The following is a 17,747-nucleotide window of genomic DNA, read 5'->3' on the forward strand; positions in this document are numbered from 1 at the left end:
AGCAACACGATAAGTGACAGAAAAATACCTAATACTCTCTTTTGCAGATCTAGAGTAATATAAAGCTGCTAGCATACTATATGCTCAGTTTAACATGAAAAATAAGAGGAAAATAAAAAATGGAGAGTGGATGAGCCCTCAAATACAGTGCAAAGAACCTTATTTGTTCTGTCCAGTAAGTATCTTTAGATAGAGTTGCTTGGGTAATTGCTGCAAAGCAGCAGAAGTCCTCACCTCTGAACAAGACTGTCTCAAAAGCATACAGAACTGCCTGCTGTTCTAAAACAGGAGTGTTTTGGCAAGTGTGGAAGTTACCTACCTGCTGGTAGGTAACTCGGTGATCTTTGTGCCAGCATGACTGGTCTAAGAGCTAGGAAAAGACAAAGGAAGAGAAAGGAGGGTTCATTTAGTTATTTCTATGGTGTTCAGGTAATTTGCCAAAATTGAAACTACTGCTTGCAAATGGACTCCTCTGAGCTTCCTGTGTCACATCTAACATGGATTTTTGTCTCTCTAAATAACTTTCCCTGGTTCCTAAGAACTTGTTTTTACTCCTTTAAAATTTCTCTTGCCAGACCTTGCTAAATAGCGTTCCATTGCTTTTATCCCTTCAGAACACAGTTGCAAAAGATTGCTTGTCTGGCTGTGTCATTGTTTGAACCTTTTTTTTTATTTTTTTTCCCCTTTGCATTTCTTCATGCTAAGAATAAGCTATATCTATTTGTTTCAAGGGATCTTTGCACCCTGCCATCTATTGTTCATCTGTAAACTCATCTGGCAGTCTTTCTTGCACATGGGCACTTGCTGCCATTTTTTTACCTTTTACTCATGCAATTTTCAGAAAGGCATCTCTAACATTTTTTTTCCAGACTTGAATGAAGCCTTCTGGAAGCAGAAGGGCCTTATTAGCCTATTTTTGATCTCAGTCTTTCCTTGATGATTCTAAAATAAGTTGTTAAGCTGTTTGTGTGTAAAATTTGCTGCCTGCCATACTAAGGCTATGTTCTTGGTGTTCCTCTGTAGTGTTGACCACCCCTTCTAGCCATGGCTGTCATTGAATACTGAAACTTAACTTTTTAAAGTTCCTGGGTGTTACGGTAATGTGAATACTGAAAAGCATTCTTTCTGTGAAGTGTTTGCTATGATGAATATATCGTTCAGAAGTTTGAGTAGCTGTTCTTGCATCTAGGGGATGTGTTTTTCCCCAGCCTGTGAAAGGCAACAAGACAAGAGAATATGCATCATTTATTTATTCAGTAGCCTAATGTGATTCTTTTAGTGTTGCCTCATCTGGTTGTGGGGTCACTTTCTCCATAGGTGTCTTTTTATTTTGTTGGGTTTTTGTACCCTTCTTTCATGTAATCTTGCAAAATAATAACAAGTGTTTTCTCAGTTGTGTTACATTTACCACAGTTCTGAGTAACAACGGGGAAAATGATGGAAAGCTTAGAATCATAGAAGCACTTGAAGTACAAATAATATTTTAACGCAGCTACATGTACTCCCCTCTCCTTCTGAACTTTTCTTCTGTCATTCACAAAGTGGTAATTATCCTCATAACTTGGCAGGTTAAAATAGACACTAAAAATAAAATTCTTACTGTTCTATCAGCTAGTAAAAACTCACATGTTCCCTCCGTATAATTTTCATTAAAAGATAGTGATTTGGCTTTATTCCTAATCTTGGCAAGACTTAAAGGTGATATAGAACCAAAAGATCTTGGTGTATTACATAAGCAATCTCCTGAGTTAATTTTCTTGTCATACATAAGGGCTACCTTGTGTTAACATCAGTTAGAAAGCTGTTCAAAGCCTCGATTGTGGACTTGTGCCCAGTCCCACAAACCCATACATAAGAGACCAAATCTTCCTTACATCTTGGTAAGAGACACTTTTCCTTTCACCTCCCGTTTTGCTCTTTGAGTTTATGGTCAATTTGTGTTGTTCATTTTTAGTGGAAACACGGGGAAAAAAATGAAAATGGGGAAAAAAAAATCTTTACGTGGCATTACATTATGAACAGAAAGTCTCCATGTTTTGCAGTGCAGACAATCAAATACTGAACTGGCTTTGTGGGCGGTTTAGGTTGGTTCTGTAGGTACAGAGAGAACCCATATGTAATTTTTCAAAGATTCTCTTTTTAACTTTTTGTTTTCAAAATTAAGTTGTTCTTTGTTTTGATTTCTTGCCTTAGAGTGGAAAGAGAGGAATACATTTAAAATGGTAAAGTGTAATTTATTTTTTTTTATCTTCAGAATACTGGCTGCAAACTGCACCTTGGTTCTCTTAATTTCTATATTTTCTATTTCATATTTCCTATTCTTTCCCCCTTTTTAGAAGATATTCCTAAATGTTGCTGATTACAACAAAATTAATGATAATCTTCTGTACTCATAAACACATGTAGTCTATTCACCCTTTCTAGAAACTGTGCCCTTCGTATCTCTAAATATTGGGGGTTAACCACTGGCTGTGTCTCCTGAAAGACCGTAACCTTGCTTCTTGCCTAGTATGAATTGAAATTGGTATTTGAAGGGATCTTGTATCAGAAGTAGACGTTTCTTCTTCTTTTTAATAAAATCCTCATTTTTGTAATAAGATTAGTTTTTATATTTCTTACAGGCATATCTATATAGGTGTGAATCTACTCAAACATGGTGTAACTATTACTTGAACTCTTTTGTGTGTATTTGTGAATCTGCTCACTGGGTGAATTTTGGAAGGAAGAGAAAGGCATAGATGATTCATTTTACCATCTTATTTTTCTTAAACGTCTTGACTGCAAATGTATCAATAAAGAGGTTTCCTCAAATAGCATCGTACAGGAAGTACAATGAAGCTTTGAATGAAGCTTTTCCTTCTAAGAAAGAATAGGCAAAATACTCTGGTCTTCTACTGTATTGCTTTTGGGAACATTATTGGAAACCGCAGAGTTGCGATTTGTTGAAGAGCTGGCTAAAGAAATGCTGTAGAAGTTAACAGTTCTTTTTTTCATTAGGGAGAGCAGAGAAATATTACTTGCTGCAAGTTTGTTTTCAGGCACTTTAAACTTCTAGCTGTTTATCAGGACACTTTCCATATTTTAGATTTGATAACCCCGGGTGACTGGAGATCTTCCTACAGAATGTGATTTTTCTAGTAGAAATATGGGAGTTGTGAAATGTTTACTTTTTCAAAAATACATGGAGTTCTCCCACGTCTGTATTTTTTTTGTCTAAAATGTAGTATTTCAAAATAGGATTTGAGTGTGCCATAACATACAATTAACTCTTTCTTACAAAGTATACCAGCTCACTCATTTAATATTATTCTGTATTTTCTTTTCCAGTTTCTCAAACAGTTAGGTATACATCCTGACTGGCAATTTGTAGATGTCTATGGTATGGAGCCGGAACTGCTTAGCATGGTGCCAAGACCTGTATGTGCAGTGCTTCTTCTCTTTCCGATAACAGAAAAGGTAAAAGTTCTTTAGTAACCATTATATCATTTTTGTTGTAAATTAATGCTTGGATGGGGCTTGGAGCAACCTGATTTCCTGGAAGAAATCCCTGCCCATAGCAGGGGGATTGGAACTAGGCGATCTTCAAAGGTTTATTTCAACCCAAAGCATTGTGTGAATCTGTAAATATTGTGTCTTGGTGTCAGAATCAAAATGAGGCTTAAACGTTATTCAGAGACTTCTTAATTATAAAAAAAAAATAAAAAAAAAAATCAAGAAAATACTTCCTTCAGAACTTTCTTTTGATAAAAAAGAAGTGTTTATTTTGAGTGTTTATTTGCACTTTATTGTTAAGTGTTTTAATTAGAGTGGGAAAAACTAACATACAAGTAAAGAGAAATGTACTTCACGTAGTTTTAGCAGAAAGCCACAATAGCACGAGCAAAGTAAGGTTGTGTGTGAGACTCTATCAAATGCAACTACTTCCTGAGTACTGCTGTACTGACTAAACATCAATCCATTTTCAATTCAGTCATCAGTACCAGTATGGCTTTCATTTCTGGGACAGATGGAGAATATTCCTAAGATGGAAGAGTATATATTTCTTTTTGCCGCTTCCTTCCGTTCTCCCTCACCCCTGTTCCCCCCAGTGTGCATCAATTTGCTTGAACTTAGTTGTAGAGCTGAATACCCTTGTTAGCATACAGATAATCTTAGGGTTATTGTCCAGTTTAAAGATTGATGACTTACTTAATCGGCATCATAGGCTGTAGACAGAATAGCTTGATCCAGTGAATGCTTATTAAGGGATAAGTCAGGTTAGAAAGGACTCTTTGAAGTGATCTGGTCCAACCTTTGCTCAAAATGGTATTTTCAGCATTCGCAACGTTTTTGAGGGGACAGGGAATGAATGGCAGCTATATTGTTTACCTTCTTTAATCTGATTTTGTTTCTAATACATTTAAGGCCGTTTTTTCTCAGTTAAGACTATTTATGTTATCTTGTACAAGTGCTGTCGCTTTAAAATTCTTTGTAAAGGCACCTGCTATTTACTTAGAACGTTTGGACCGTTGAGACAAGCTGCAGGTGTGGAATCATCATGATGCCGGAGAAGTTTCTTAGTTCTGCTTGTCACTGACAGTGCATAGAATCTGAGAGAAATTTCTCAGGAAGAGTTCCTCATTCTGTTTTACATTCAAACTTTACATTTGTCACACCTAAGTAAAAAGTCCATATACTTCAGTATTTTGTGAGTTATTACTAAAGGAAATAAACCTTTCCCTTATGATTATGGCTTTTAAAGGACCTATTTTGAACATTATATGAACTTTACATTTTTTTCCAGGAATATAAAGTAATGTAAAATGGTGGAACTTACAAGAATGGTTCGTGCTGATTAAACACCTGAAGTATAGTGGTTGCTTGATAAACCTTTTGAGACCTCTGTCCTTAAACATTTTTTGTTGAATTAAAGAGAGATGGTGCTAATATTGAACATTCTTGAAATGCTGTTAGGTAACACATTTCAAAATGATGAATTAAACATGACTGGATTTGGCTAGTTATAAGACCTGATAACAGAGCTCTTCAGTTAGGCAAGTCTGCATATGCTGCTGGACCACTTGTGTTAAGTGGGTTTTGGTTTCATTAGGTAGTTGTTACTTATGTAAATTGTTTTTGCTTGGATAACATAACAAGTATCTATTTGTACTACTGGTGAAACTTCCATAACTTTCTTTCTAGTATGAAACCTTCAGAACAGAAGAAGAAGAGAGAATAAAAGCTAAGGGGCAAGATGTCAAATCATCGGTGTATTTCATGAAGCAGACCATCAACAATGCTTGTGGAACAATTGGGTTAATTCATGCTATTGCAAACAACAGAGATAAAATGAACTTTGGTAAGTGTTTTATATTTGCTTGCTTGTTTTTGTTGTACTTTCCCCCTCTTTTTTTTTGCCCTTACCACTGTGGAAAGGACTGAGGGAAGGTTGGGATATGTACTATTTTCTCTGAATATAACTGTTCATCTCTACTGAAAGAGCATTTCTGCTTATAATTATATATAAAAAAATATTTCACACTAATCCTAAAACACTGAAAACACTTCAAACTGCAGCAGGTAGCATTTCCTTGTGCAGTCAGCCTTCATTGTCTTACAGATATGATGTAGTTATTATCTTTAAATCTTTTGTTGGTTTTAAGCATTCTTCTAGCTTTGAATAATGTAGAATTTAAAGCATGGTTCCAAATATGTTAATGTTATGTCTTCTTTTTATTTTTAAGAAACTAATTCATCACTGAAAAAGTTCCTAGAAGATTCATTATCTATGACTCCTGAAGAAAGGGCCAAATATCTAGAAACTTATGAAGTTAGTATTGTACTTTTTACTCTCTTTGAAAATGGTATAAGAATTATTTGCATGAGCAAGTCCTCTGGACTTGGTCCAGTGGATCACTTAAACAATCTGAGTTTACGTGTGAGCTTGTGATCAGACAGCTGCTGCAAAAAAAAATATAAAATGGATTTGGTGGTTTAAAGTATTCCTGCCAGCCCATAGCTCAGTCAGCAGGATGGATTTTGTCAATGTTCTTCATCCATATTAATTCACTGGCTTAGTTTAAAATGATTTTGAAGTGGATGAGTAATGTCTGCACAATCACTTTGGTTGATTCAAGATCCAGTTTAATGGTCAATTTAGGCTGATCTTAGGCTATTGCTGAAAGGACAGTCCTGCCGTCTCCTTCCATTTATGCCTTCAAGTCACCTTGCTTTGGCTGTAGCTCTTCAGGGCACACAAGGAGCTGACCTGACAGAATTATAGTCCCCCCTCTCCTTCCATCCCATCCCCCATGACAAACAGTTAGATGAGTTAGCTGATTGAGTGCTTAGTTGGATCATCATTAGTGCTGATTCAAAGGATGTGACAGAAAGATCTGGCCGCTGATGGAAGGGGAGAATCATGCTGTTGCTCGTGATGATAATGATGATCCTCTATCAGAATGAAAATATTGATGAATTCCAAGCCTGAGTTCAAATTCAACTTATTGTGAAGTCCTCAGGAATAAGGTTGTTAACACGTGCCTCAAGGAAGAAATAACAAACAGGAACAGCAGAGGTTTGAGGACATTATCTGCAGAAATGTTGGATACAAGCTGTCTGATCACAGCTTCTACCTAAAGTGTTTTGTTTACTTAAGCCAGGAACTGAAATATCAAAACCACTTGCCAGTACTGTTCTGTGTTGAACTGCAGTAACAAAGTGCTACATATTTGAATTGAATCTGATGAAGCTGAAACACTTGCCTCTTGAGATCCTTGGAAGTGGAGATTATTTGCTGATTCATTTCTTTATTTATCTATTACAAGCATTGAGCAAAAGAAATGACAGCTATGGCGTTTGATTAAAAAGAAGAGCATGCAATGATTCTTAAAAATAATTTAAGTGTCTCGTTTAAAGTCTGATTGAAATATGCTTTAATTTTAGGCTATTCGCGTCACTCATGAATCCAGTGCCCATGAAGGTCAGACTGAGGTATTCTTTTTTTTTTTATTAATTTTATTTGTTAGTAACTATTTTGAGTTGAATATAATGGAGCTTAAAACAATCATAGTAAAGGTTTACAGAGAAATTGAGATTTTTGCTTAATTTTCAGGATAGCCTCTGTCAACAATCAGGGCACAAAGTAAAGTGACGTTGGGGGGCAAGGGAACGAACTTGAAGCTCTACAGTTTTTTGTATTGTTCTTTTCAAGCCTTTGTATAACACAGATGATCTTTTCAAGCTTTATTTCAGAGTAGAAGAGCCAGAAATTATGTTTTAGTGAAAGTTGAGATCAGGATGTTGCAAATTCATAGCTAGATGTAGGATCCATAGTAACCGTACGAGTGGAACAAACATTGTGTAAGAGTCTGAAAAGTTTTATCTCAGGAAAAGAAATGCTTCAGTACTTGTGTCACTTGTGTACAAATATTACTTCAGATAAATTTTCACCATTTTGTGAAATATACACGTAAGCTCTTATCACCACAGATGGAGTAACATAAAATAATAAAAAAAAAAAACATGTTTAGGATCAAAGAAATTTGCTGTGCTGCTTAATCAGTACTACAGAATGCTCCTTTATCTGTGTTTACGAGTAAAATAGGACTGAGTTTAAAGTCTCTGTGCACTCAGTGTTGTACTTTGTTGTACTTCACCAAATATGGGAACAGAACCTCAAAAATTAAATCGATTTTGGAAGGATCTGTTTTACACATTTAGTTTCCCTGAGCAAAATATAAGGTTAATGCCAGGTGAATAAGTGGCTTTGTGAAGTTTTGAGGAGCGTCTGTGGTATTTTCTGGTCTCGTTGCTCTGAATTGTTTTTAAGGAGAGGGGTGAATGCTTATTGAAGTTCCTGTGCCAGTGTATCTTTAGTCTTATGGATTTGGAAGCAGAACAGCTGTGTCAGTCACTGAGGAGGCATAAGCAAGCCACTCAACAGTTTTTGCCTCCTTATTATTAAGGCGATTTTCCATCTTTCTGGTTCAGATTTCAGTATCTGTTCCACAGAAGAAAATTGATTAGATTGTTGCCAGCACCACTTTTTCTTTTTTTTTTTTTTTTTTTTTGCTATGACTTCAGTGGCTCATATGCTTTCTTTCTTTTTTATTTTTCCAGTACTGTGAGTTTTGTCTTTCTTAAAGCTTGTGCTGTGTCTTCTATGCATGGCAGAAGAAAGCAAAGCAGACCTTTCTGCTTCCCCCTCACCCTGCCATCTGGAAATGTATACTTACTCATTCTGAGTTAAAGACGGATGAAAAGAGAATTGTTTGAATCATTTCTAGTATTAATATTGACCTTCATTCATGTGTCTTCTATTTTCTTTCAAATTCTTATTTATTTCTCTAAATCAATTAAGGAAGGTTCTATATTTCAGGAAGAAACATCAATGCAGCTGCGGATTTCTCTTCCTCTTTTAAATAAGAGACTTCAAAAATTCCTGTCTCTTTTCTTTTAAAAATTAGATGGCCCTTTTCTAAGGATTCTCAGTAAGAGAGAGGTTGTGGAGGTTGTTCTGCAAATGACTGAAGACTCTGAATCTCTTCCTTAGATACTTGCAAAACAGAATAACATTTAGTTGTTTTGATGTACGGTGGCAGTCATCCAGAGAATAGTTCATCTGTGCATTTTCCTGGCAGAAATTATGGAATAACTGGGAAGAAGATGAAGGCTTACATAGTTCCTGAGGGTTTCTTTATAAAGATTCAGGAAGGTTCTAATTGATTACGGATTCCCTTAATAAGGGACACTTAGCTTCTTGAACTTCCACAAATTAATTGGTTTCCTGATGAAGATATTACAATACAAAATATTAAGAAATTGTGTGGAAAGATGCAGATGTTTTTTCATAATAAAAAATTAAGATTGTCTCAGCAACCATGCCTAAACAAAAATGTTGAATAGGTAATGGACTTTCCAAATGTTTGTTATTCCATTTTATGTAGCTAAATCTGGAAGTAATTCAATGTGGATGTTCCTTAGAATGGTAAAATAACTTTTTCCTGTCCTTCTGTTTCCAAAGTTGAAACAGTACAATGACTCAATACATGTCCTGGGAGTGTTTTTCTGAATATCCTTTGATCCATCAATCAAAGAAGTAAGAAACAAATAACTTATTATACTGGAAGATGCAATTGCCTGAAGATCCTGTCCTACGATTGTTGTGTGGTGAAGTAGGCAGCAAGGCCTCCCATTTCATCTCTAAAGCACAGCAATTCCTCCTGTAAAGTACAATTCTTTTTAAGCAAAATAAAATACGTGAAATGAGAATGTGCTGAGAAATGTAATGTGGGGTCGGGGTGAGTCGATCTCCCAGTCTTACACCTTGCAGTGGTACTCTTTGGCTGTTGCTGTGTATTTCTTCATGTAACGGTGAAGGGACTGATGAACAGCATGCCCTTGAAAATGTTGATGGTAGCATATGCATATCATACATGCACGATGTTGACTTGTCCTGCAGGGCAAGTTACTACTGCTTTTGCATCAAGAAAGAATGGAATCTTATTCCTCCTGCATATTTGTAATTGCTAGGAGTGCTTTCCTGGGAATTTAAACTTCTTTTCAGGACAGTGGAGAGGAATATGTTTGTCTTCCTTTATTTCTCTTGGTTTTGTTGCTCCCCCTGTTCCCACCATCCCTATAACAGCAAGGGCACTTTTCATAGAAATCTCCTTTGAATAAAGTGACTTACGTAGTTGCTTAATGGTAGTAAGTGCTGCAGCTTTGCAAGCAAAAGGTTTTTTCCAGGTCTCCCACAGAACTAAAGATAAGAAAGTACGCAAGGCCTACTCTTCTAGCATGATTACCTTGGCTGGTGTGGTTCCTAACAGAACAGGTTGCTCTGAGGGTGGTTCTGCCTGTCCCTCAGGTAGGTGTTGCATACTACTGTCGGCTCAGATTCTTCTGAAAACGTTGCTTAAGCTCAACAGTGAATAGAGTAACTTCTAAAAGTGGCAAGTATGGCAGTCAGATTTGCTAATTCAGTTAAGAGACAATGCAACTGCAGCTGCTTTCAAGATGCTGTTCTTTCCCTCCTCTAAGCAAAACATGCCATTACGTGGTGTCATGAGATAAAGTAAAATTTTATGGAGTCTTGGGATGTTGAAGGTTTAAAGATAGTGAAGAATTACAGACAGGTTCTCCTCTGAAAATATTTTTTTCTGGGCTCTCATTTCTCAGATGTTTAAGGATTCAGCCTTTTATAATGGTAAATAAAGCCTGACAATCTTACTAAATTGGGATAATTATTTTTGTCGTCTCAGTGGCTTCTTGATTTTTTTTCAGCCTGCCACTGGATTTTCTGCTACTGTTTCTGTTGTGTATTTCAGATCTGGAAATAAAGTGAGCGCACCTAGAAATAAACAGTTAAAAGTAATAGCAGTGAAGCAGAACTATCGTTCCAGTATCTACGTATTTCATCTATTCCTTTGTCTTGGGTGGGTAGGCTTTGTTTCGGGTTTAAAATAGTCTGTAATCAGACCGATGTTATAAGCTCTTGTTCTATATAAGTTGTATGTTAGGCATGGGAATGGGCTGCCCAGGGAAGCGGTTGAGTCATCATCCCTGGAGGTCTTTAAAAGATGTTTAGATGTAGAGCTTAGGGATATGGTTTAGTGGAGGACTGATTAGTGTTAGGTCAGAGGTTGGACTAAGTGATCTTGGAGGTCTCTTCCAACCTAGACAATTCTGTGATTCTTAAATTTTAAAGAAAAATTGTGTTGTGGGTGGGGAGGGGGAAGGTATTAGACAGGATAATACTTTCATAAGTCTAATATTAGTGGACTGCTAGATTCTACACTCCAGTTTGTGATTGCTAGAAGAGAAAGTAAGAGTGGCCAGTTTGCTTCTGGAATTTATCATTAATGTACGATCTATTTAGGTAAAGTATTAAGATGAATCGCTGTAGCTGTCAGTTTCAGTCCATTGGCTTAGAATGCTCTGTCTTGAGGGGTGCTTTGCCAGGTTTCCGAGGTTTCATAGCTGTGGTTCATTCACTTTGTTTAAAAAGCAACAAGGACAAGAATAAACCTGTGTTCCTAGCTGTTTCGTGTAATTTTCTGGTAATTCATTCAAAGCCTTTCAGGCCAACTATAGACTGGGTTAGAATTGAGTGTTTGTGGTAGCCTTTTTTTTTTTTTTTTAGCATTAAAATATGTGAGTTTTTTTAATGGATTTTAGTGATGGTTTTCTGTTTTTTTTTGTGTTTTTTTTTTTTTTTTTGTCAAAAAAATATGTGTATTTTCTTAAAATTGATATGTTTTCTGTTCTTTCAAAAAGAAAGTTCATTTGTAAAAAACAGTTAAGTGTTTTTTTATTTCAGTAATTTCATATTTGCAAGTTGAAAAGATTGTGAAGTTGAGTTAGTCCTTTAGGCCAGATTTTGGACCAAATTTGATTCAAGTTTGGTGTTAAGACTCATGGATTCGTTGGATCCATGGCTTGCTTACTTGCTGCAGTAAAGCAAATAAATAGATAAAATGGTGCTGCAAGTATTTCTGTGTTTAAAATTATATGCCTGTTTAAAATTACTTACCGGAAAAATCCATGAATAATTCTGTTGGAGAAACATAGTGTTAGATTTTAGGGCTTTCAAGGGTGATAGGATTCTTGTCCCATGCTCCATTGCCATTTGGAATGAGAGCAATTAGTGTAAAATTCTTGTAATAGTCTTTTCTTCTAAAATGTATGCTCCTGAAACTTAGGCTTTCTCAAATGCCGTTTATTTCCTATCTGAAAGTGCCAAAAAAGGATCTGAATCTTTATGATAAAAGCTGGAAGGATCTAGTGGCTTAAGGCCAGGTTTTCTGGTTTCAGCTTTCAGCAGAGTTTATGCTCTTTTTTATCTATTTCTTTGTTGATTTTTTTACAGATGCAACAACCATGTACTTTGGAACAAAAAGGAAACCTTTCCCTTTTTTTAAAAATTTTTATTTATTTATTTATTTTTAACAGATTGCTACCTTTCTCAAACCCTTCCCTCTCCGTAAAAGGCAGCTTATAATGAAACTGGTATAGTTGCCAGCTACTCCAGATCGTTCAGCTAACATGTCCTTATTGTTCTGTTGGGCGTGTACTTTTGTTTATAATACCTATAGGATGTCTGAAGATAATGGGAAATAAAACCTGCGTCTTTGCAGAACTGCACACGCTTTTAAGCTGGTCTTTGTATTGTCACGTCTTGCTGAGCAGTGAGGTTTTTTGTTGTTGTTCTGGTGCCTTCTTCAGCAGTTCAGAAATGGCCAAACCCCTGTACTACCATAAATCTTAACATTTCTGATACTCTCTTACAAAAATAATTTTTAAATAATAAAAAGACAGTACAGCCTGTGGATGCTAGAACATCCACATAAGCCATCAATGTTCATTAATGAAGAAGTTATTACCAAATCCAAAAAAAAAAAAAAAAAAACATACATCATTTAATGGCACTGATCAGGATCACTTGCTATGATAGCTTTCAGAAAGTCATTCCAGGTAGAAAATATTATCTGTGTTGATATTTGAAGTAAATTACCTTTCTAATATTTGACTGTAATAATGAGAGTAGCAAGGTACTTCTGTTTTGCTCCTGTATTACCAACATCCATATCAACTACTCTGCAACTATGCTTCATTGCAGCTCAATTCCGCAGTGCAGAAAATGTCAAGCTGTCCCGTATGAAGTTCTTTTTTAAAAGACTAATTGGCCTTTAGTCAAGGATTAGGTCTAGAGAATGGTCTGTGTCCAACCTCTGCATTTCTGAAGGCTTTGACGTGCTTCACTTGTCCAAATACTATTTGGGTAGCAGTATTTGAAGTTCTAGTCAGCTGTGTGTCTGTGGCAGCTGAAATCATTCTGGATTGTCAAGCTACCTAAAAAAAATATATATATATATATATATATATATATATATATATTTATATATATATATATATATATATATATATATATATATATATATATATATCTGTCTTCACTGGCTTCCTGAAGCAGTTCATCCTATGGTCTTGTAGGAGCTACTTCTGGCACAGAAGTGTTAGAAGCAAACTCGTGGGAAAAGAGAGGAGGAGACTCACCAGACCAGACTTTGATCAACTTTTGCCACTGTGGACAGCAAATATTCAAGTAGTTGCGTTGTTAAGTAATGGATGAGCTGTTTGTGCGACATCAAGGTGTCACCAACTGCTGACACATGGCTTTCCATATCACTTTTTGTTATGAAGTTTAAATGATAGAAGTTTTTGCTATGTGTGGTGCTCGTGGCATATGGAAACTTCCATGTTTGAGGCTGAAAGTTTTTGGACAGCGGAGTTTTTAGCATGCTTTATGCATTAATACTAGAAGAATGTCATTTTGTAATGTTTGGGAAATTCACTTCTTTAAATCGTATTACAGAGTAACTCAGAATAATGTTTTAATCAAGCAAATAAACACAAGTGAAATAGCCACTTGAAATGCCTGTGTACTTGATACTGATTAGAGAGTAGTTAAGAGCTGCTGATTTTGGTGGTCTAAATTCTTGGGAGAAAATTAGGGGCTCTAAGACTACTGTTTTTCTTTCTTCTTCCTTAGAGGCTATCGAGAACATCTAACTAAATGAAGTTTAACCTACTGTTAACCTAGTGTTTCAGTTGCTAGTTATTATGGAAGAGGGAGCAGAACTGGAGTATAAAATGTATCAGCTATCTCCGGCTGCCAGAGTATAAAAGTACTGCCTTAAAGTAGGCTGTAGCGAGGTGGGGGTTGATCTATTCTCCCACGTGCCTGGCGACAGGACAACAGGGAACAGGCTAAAGTTGCACCAGGGGAGGTTTAGGTTGGATCTTAGGAAGAACTTCTTTACCGAAAGGGTTGTTAGACATTGGAACAGGCTGCCCAGGGAAGTGGTGGAGTCACCATCCCTGGAAGTCTTTAAAAGACGTTTAGATGTAGAGCTTAGGGATATGGTTTAGTGGAGGACTGGTTAGTGTTAGGTCAGAGGTTGGACTTGGTGATCTTGGAGGTCTCTTCTAACCTAGCTGATCCTGTGATACTGCCATTGATTCCGTAACTCTTCCTGTTCATTCTTTTTAGTATACATGCATTTACCAACCGACAGCTCTGGCTATTAGAGCTCCATGTTTGGCTACATGAGGCTTCACAATGAGCAGACTTGGATGCTGCATCTGAGCTGCCACTTCAAATGAAAACAGCATTCTTGTACCTCACTGAGCCTCTCTCAAAAATAGTGATGATCAAAAAACTAGCCTTTGAAAATCAAGATTGGTATCTGACTCTGTCAGAGTCATAAGTAAGAACTGGACTCAGATGTTTACCAAGAACTGAAGTATTTGTGCACGTCAGTATACCTACATGTGCTTACTGTTCACAAGTATGATTAGAAATATTTTTCACATCAATTGAAATTGGCAGCCCCTAAACGGCTTGATTTCTTCCTTAACTCAAACCGTAACTGTGAACTCCAGTCTGTAAACTTGTTTAGCATGCCCTGAGAACTGTAATCTTGCTTGGAATGCACTAAGTTAGACTTTGATCACAGTAACAGTTGTTAACGTTGGCAAGCACTAAGGAGCGTCAATGCACTCTGTTCTCAGCTGCTGTAAAACTTGAACTTCCAAAGATCTTTGACTCCCTGGGGGATTGCAATTTATTGTTAGAGCAGAAATATAAAGGAGCTTCCCTTTCACTCCTGCCAAGAACATGAGGGATTTTTTTTAATAGTCCATATTCCTCAGTGTTTCTTCTGAATAATCCTTGCACTGTTGTAAAGAAACATTTACATCTAAGGAGAATATGAAACCAATTATACAACTGCTTCTAAGATGATTTTTGACTAGCTTAGCTTTACAAAACAAGCACGTAATCCCTCCACTAAAGGTGGTGATGTTGCCTAGAAATGTGTAGCTGTAGTGTTTCCTTCTGTTATGGCCAACTCTGTAAAAAGTGTGTTTTAAAAGAACAAAAAGAAACTTACTAGAATTGTGTGAAACAGTTTGAAACTTACATTTGGTTAATCTTTGACTCCTTGCACTGTCCTGTGACTTTTGTGTCAGTGTGTGAGGCATTCATCAATCTGATTTCTGTATTCTACTGAGCAAATAACTAATAAGGTATTAATACAGTATTGCTCTGAACTTTTAATTCTGGATCTTATGCTTAACTGTAAAATCCGTACAAAGGAACTCTGCTCTTAGGATAAAACAGAACTACGGAGGATATTCGCACCCATAAAGCAGCCAATGAATTAAAATAGCAAGTAAATAAGTGAAAGTACCAAAATATTTTTACAGTTGTGCATCACACGTCTCCAATCCATAATGCTATGGTGCTGTTCTTGCACTGCATATGTAAGAGACAGTAAGTAGCAGGTTCTTGGCATGTGTTTACTCACTGGTGTTTCAGCAGGCTGATCATGTCAGGTTGTGGTTGAGTTCACATTCAAGATTTTTTTCCTCAGGCAGGAGAGAAACTGGTTTGACTCCCTGTTTTCCAGACACTCCAGACACTAATTTGGGGAAACTAAAAGAACATGCCATCCTTAGGACAGTTACCGCTTTACTCATACAGCTGGAGCTAGCCAGTAGGCTAAAATGAAGAGCTGATGTTGCTTGCATCAACCTAATTTCCTCAAAGAAGGACACCAAACATATGTAGTTGGGTGTGCAACAGTGACGTTCAATTTGTTGTAAGAAGAATGTTAAAGAGGAAAAACTGTTTGCAAAATTCAAGTTAACTAGCTTTTTCAGAGCTCCCCAACATTTGGATTTTTTTTGTAATTCAATTAATTTTTGATCACAGAAGTCGCCATTGTGATAATCTAGCTTGACTTTTGCCTAACATAGGCCATAGAACTTAATTTTAGGTGTTGAGAGAGATAAATTATAGCTAATTTTGGAAAAGCTTGGGTGCTCTGATCTCACCATTTTTGTCATCTTTAAGCTATGTTTTTACCCATACCTCTAGCGAAGTTACTCTCAGGATACTGTTCATTCTTAATCCTGGATTGAATTGATGTAGGGAATACTGTTAAGATTTTATCAGCTGCAGAAGCACTAATTAACCGTACTGGTGCAGAAGTTGTTTGGCTAACAGGTGTAGCCCGATTCAGTTTAAAAGGGAGTCAGTTTCCATATGTATTAGTACTCATAATTGCAATGTTGAGAAAGCTAGTAGCTCTGTTAGCAGTGGACTTAATGAACCTTGATTTCCTGAAAATTTGCGTGTTGTGCGAGACTGTTGTATGTAATGAAACTTTGGTCAGGAAAAAGGCTTTTCCTGCATTAGAAATATTCATAATGCGCCTTGTTTGGGTGATTTCTGTGGTGTGCTGTTGGAGATGAGAAGCAGTGTTTACTTCTGGCATACTTCCTTTGTCAGGCTTCTCTTCCATGTTCTGACTGCTTCCATCTTCCCAAAAAAGCTGGAAGGAAATTAACAGCTTTACCACTGCTATCAAAAGAGGCTTATTTAAAAAGGTGAAGGAAGGAAGAGGAGGAGGATCTTCTCAGACTATAAAGTATAGGTTTAATTTGTACACGGAAAAATACTAAGAACAATGGCTTCTAAGAAAGAAAAACATGTATTACACTTAGTACTGCAATACAGACTCTTCAAAACATTGTGCTTAATCCAGTCATGAGGAAAGACCTCAGAAGGTGATGGAAAAATGATAGGTACTAAGTGTATCCTTTCTGAATATAATCTTAAAGCAAGGATAACTCTTATGTTGCTCATTTGGCTGGAAAGGTTATGTTTTTTTAGTGTCATCTCAACATTCCTCTGTCTCTACTACAGGGCTTACTGTACTTGCTATAACGAGGCTACAAACAGTTTGGGAGGAGGTGTTGCATGCTTTAAGATTGACTCGATCGAGTGTATGCAGAACATGTGGCAGGGCCTCTGATTCCAGGGGCTGTGCATCTGACTAGTTCTGGAAGCAAAGACTAGGACCAACAGCATTTTATCTCTTTGTGTTTCCAAAGCTTCCAGTGATGATGAGACGCAGTCAAACCTCCTTTGATTTCTGTCCTAGCTGAAAGGCCCAGTCCCAGCGTAGCTTATCAAGTGATGGACAAGGAAGCCTCCTTAGAGGCTTTGAGAGGAAGGTGGCAGTGATGGGGGTGCCCTGAACTTAAACTTCCAGGTAGATGAATTTTTGTAATCGCTAGAAAATCCATCAGTAATAAATACTTCCACTTCGAAAGAAATGGTCGTGCAATCCCAACTGCCACTTGGTCCTGTCAGGTCTTCAGTGTATTGCACGTAGACTGAGATACTTTGATGCATCAAGTTCCCCAAACAAGATGAGCAGATGGACGTCCTCTTTCTAGAGCCTGACAAGTTTGGACTTGAGATGGGTCCTGAGCTACTCAGCATTATCAAAGTTGTGCACTTCCAGGCATGCACAGAGGCACAGATCTCAGTGCCTGTGTAACGTTATCATATGTATTTCCTTAAGATCTTAGGTTTAAATGTCTAGGCTTTAATAACAACTATATATAGGAATAAGGTTTTGATTGAGGCAGAAATTGATTGCCTGAGCCGCCTTTTTTTTGGTACCTATTTAATGAAAACTTAATTTCTGTAATGCTAAAATACATTATTAAAACAATTAACTTAATGTGCTTACTGGTTTATCTGACAATAATATTCAATTCTATTTTAGGCTTTCTCTTTCACCACTTCAGATATTTGACCTGTTACAATTTGCAGCACTGAAGTATGCTCCTGTGATGTTTTCTTCTTGTGAAGTTATTAATTCTTTTCTCTGCAGGTTGCTAGTTGT

At 36.8% G+C, this 17,747-nt stretch overlaps 1 protein-coding gene across 6 annotated transcripts in view; it reads left to right on the forward strand.

Annotated features, from left to right (window-relative positions):
* UCHL3 (ubiquitin C-terminal hydrolase L3) overlaps positions 1-17,747 on the forward strand; it is a 54,011-nt gene that overhangs the window by 21,020 nt on the left and 15,244 nt on the right. For all 6 annotated transcript variants that reach the window (XM_084527026.1, XM_084527025.1, XM_084527023.1 and 3 more), the window contains 4 exons: positions 3,328-3,456; positions 5,182-5,338; positions 5,724-5,809; positions 6,925-6,972. In XM_084527026.1, the coding sequence (XP_084383152.1) occupies positions 3,382-3,456; positions 5,182-5,338; positions 5,724-5,809; positions 6,925-6,972 (366 nt within the window). In that variant the 5' untranslated portion in view covers positions 3,328-3,381. The remainder of the gene's footprint in view (positions 1-3,327; positions 3,457-5,181; positions 5,339-5,723; positions 5,810-6,924; positions 6,973-17,747) is intronic.

The sequence above is a fragment of the Aythya ferina genome (assembly GCF_964211825.1).
Source record: "Aythya ferina genome assembly, chromosome: 1".
Lineage (NCBI taxonomy): Eukaryota > Metazoa > Chordata > Aves > Anseriformes > Anatidae > Aythya > Aythya ferina.